The following is a 3,075-nucleotide window of genomic DNA, read 5'->3' as shown; positions in this document are numbered from 1 at the left end:
ATGGTAATTTTCAAAAAAACTAAAAATTATACCTGTTTATAGTATTTTCATATGTTAATAAAAACTTTCCGTGATAATAGAATAATTAAAATTCTGTTTTCTTTTTTTTGTATACGATTTTTTTTTTTTTTTTTTTGAGGAAATATATGTGTGGATGAGAGAGAGAGAGAGAGAGAGAGAGAGAGAGAGAGAGAGAGAGAGAGAGAGAGAGAGAGAGAGAGAGAGAGAGAGAGAGAGAGAGAGGAGGGAGAGCAAGAGAGAGAGAGAGAGAGAGAGAGAGAGAGAGAGAGAGAGAGAGGGAGAGAGAGAGAGAGAGAGAGAGAGAGAGAGAGAGAGAGAGAGAGAGAGAGAGAGAGAGAGAGATAGAGAGAGAGAGAGAGAGAGCGAAAGAGAAAGAGAACAGTGACAGAAAGTGACAGCGGATGTAAATGAAAGGTAGAAGAGACGATTAAAGGGTGATGAAAGGCTATGCAGATATCAGAATAAATGCGTTCTACATAAGCTTCTAGTTTTCTTTAGTAAATAAAACAAAAAGAAAACGATGTTTTTCTAGCAGTGACATTTCTATAAACGTATTTAAAAGGGTGTAACCCATTTATTTATCCATTCATTCCACTCAGTTTCATTTGAAGTTCGTGCTTTCTGCCTAAAAACTCTTTTCTAGCTTTTCTTAGAAAAAAATTGTGAACAAAGAATAATACCGGAATTCTGTAATTATAACATCACATAAGCTATGTTATATCCTTACCTCTAAAAATGTAATCATAATTTTCAATGCAGAATTATTTATTATACGAAGATGAAATTCTTTGAAGAATTTATGTGAGTGTGGATGAGAGAGCCAGAGAGAAAGAGAGAGAGAGAGAGAGAGAGAGCCAAGATCTATGTCAATAGATACATTGTGTTTGTGATCTCTGCACTAAAGAGAGAGAAGAGAGAGTGAGAAAGAGAGATGTGTATATTATATGTATTTCATGTTTAAATTCTGTTCATTAAATCGGGTATCCATAAACTCCCTTATGCTGTCCAGCGCCAATGAAGGCTTCAGGGAAAATGTCCCCCGTTTTGTTTTCATCTGGCAAACATGACTGTACAGTCATGATTAGGCATTACACCATTATCATTTTCATCATCATCATTACCATCACCGCCACCACCGTTATCATCATTATCATTATCATCATTACTATCATCGCCACTACCGTTATCATCATCATCATTTATTATCAACAACAAAGCAAAAAATATTGTATTACAGTTTCCGAATGTAGTAAAATTTTCTTTCTGTGTTTTCATCATGCCTTTCATAATCCAAAATGTCGTGTCATCATATTCAGAGGCAGACCTCATATTCAATGAGGTCTGACCGACGCGCCTCGCATGGTGATCAGTCGCGGGTCGTTCGGTCGTTCTCCTTCCTTATATTTCTTTAACGGATCTTTTAGGTATTCCATCACTGTCTCCAAGGACGGGCGCCGATCCGGGTCCTCACGAAGAGCCTCATCGATGATTTGTGGGTACTCGGGGAAGGTTTTTGCCCTCTGGTACATGTCAAAGAGGATGACACCCACTGAATCCACGTCAGATTTGACAGTGAGTGGGTGTCGTTCATACATCTCGAGCGCTATCCAACGGCACTCTCCGGATCCACCAGAACCAGCGTCAAAAAAGCAGTCACCTAATCTGGCACCGTTACCATGGTCAATTATGCTGACGTTGTTGTCCGGGGTCACAATGACATTATCCTTTTTCAGATCGTTCTGTGCGATCCCTCTCTAGGTGGATTTCCGTCACGCGCCTGCAGAGACTGAGGCACGTCTCTAAAATGTCCTCATCTGTCCAAGTCCAGTCAAACAGTGCATCACGGAGTGTATTCGGACCCTAATAGGTCATGATGAAGGACAGGAAAATCTCACTGAAGCTCGAGGGGATGGGGGCTCCACCAGCACCATTTAACAGGCCCAGAATATCAAATTCTTTGTTGAACTTCTTGAAGGTGCCCTCATTGAGAGCAACTTTCAAAACTAAGACTATGTCATTATAGGTGATGAGGTAAGATATTATTTATTATTATCATTATTATTATTATGATTCTTATCATTATTATCATTATAGCTAGTGTCATCATGACAGGCATGACCAGTTCCTTGGCCGTCTTCTTCTTAGTTTCCTTGGCCGGTTCCTTGGCCGTCTTCTTCTTTGCCCTTGCCATGCTTCTTCTTCTTTCCGGTCTTGAGACATTATCTTGCTTCTTTCTTCTGTCTAAAAAGCTGAGCCTATGCCCGCTCTTTCCGGACGGCCTCTGCTCGCACGTCACGTTCCCGGCGTGCTTGGTACATTTGGTTTCCACATGACCGTGTTTTGAATATTTTACATTTTGGGATATTATGTTGTTTTTCTCTCCTCCCTGGCCTGTGTCTTTTACTACTATTTGGCTGTCCTCTGTCCGTAGCATGCAATATCCGAAGTAGGAGGAAAGCATCTGGCAACTCGATAAATGTTCACCGCCAGTTCAACTCCTGTCGCGCGCGAGATACAGTGTGAAAATTTACTCTTTGTGATTTGAAAATTTATATTTTATTTCAGCAGAGTGTTGATATGTCGTTTTGTTATATTTTCATTTCTCTATGCGCAGTTCTTAATGAGTAGAAAACTGGTCAGATGGTGCTGCACTGTTAACAGAGAGAGAGAGAGAGAATCAGAAGCAAGCAGGAGTGAGAGAAGACTCGCCTAGTCTGGACTTGCAACATAGTGGAGGTACATCACGTCCACTACTCGTTTCTGTTCGCCAGCCTATACTGCACGTGGGAAAAAAATGATTCAAAACAGCACAAAGCAAGACACAGCCTCGTCTACATGCAGCATCATACTGGGTTCCAATTAAATTTGATTGATTTTAGTGAATTTCCTGGCAACCGGCGCTCGAAACCAGCGCGCCGGTTGCCTTCTTTCTCTATGCACGCATCTTACTCACAGAACTTAATACAGGCTCCTGTTTTATTATCAATCACCGAGAGTTCCGCAGGAGCAAGAGTCGATCCTTAGGAGGACAAGCGACGTCGGCAGATGCTGCAA

General features: G+C 41.1%; 1 protein-coding gene across 1 annotated transcript in view; it reads right to left on the bottom strand.

Moving 5' to 3' along the window:
- The window catches only part of LOC138859556 (uncharacterized protein PF3D7_1120000-like), a 21,519-nt gene extending 19,903 nt beyond the window's left edge, over positions 1 to 1,616 (bottom strand). The window contains exon 1 of the mRNA XM_070115153.1: positions 1,368 to 1,616. Within this exon, the coding sequence (XP_069971254.1) occupies positions 1,368 to 1,616 (249 nt within the window). The remainder of the gene's footprint in view (positions 1 to 1,367) is intronic.
- Between the last annotated feature and the right edge of the window lie 1,459 nt (positions 1,617 to 3,075).

The sequence above is a fragment of the Penaeus vannamei genome, chromosome 37, assembly GCF_042767895.1.
Source record: "Penaeus vannamei isolate JL-2024 chromosome 37, ASM4276789v1, whole genome shotgun sequence".
Taxonomy (NCBI): Eukaryota; Metazoa; Arthropoda; class Malacostraca; order Decapoda; family Penaeidae; genus Penaeus; species Penaeus vannamei.
This window is presented reverse-complemented; position numbering and strand designations above follow the sequence as displayed.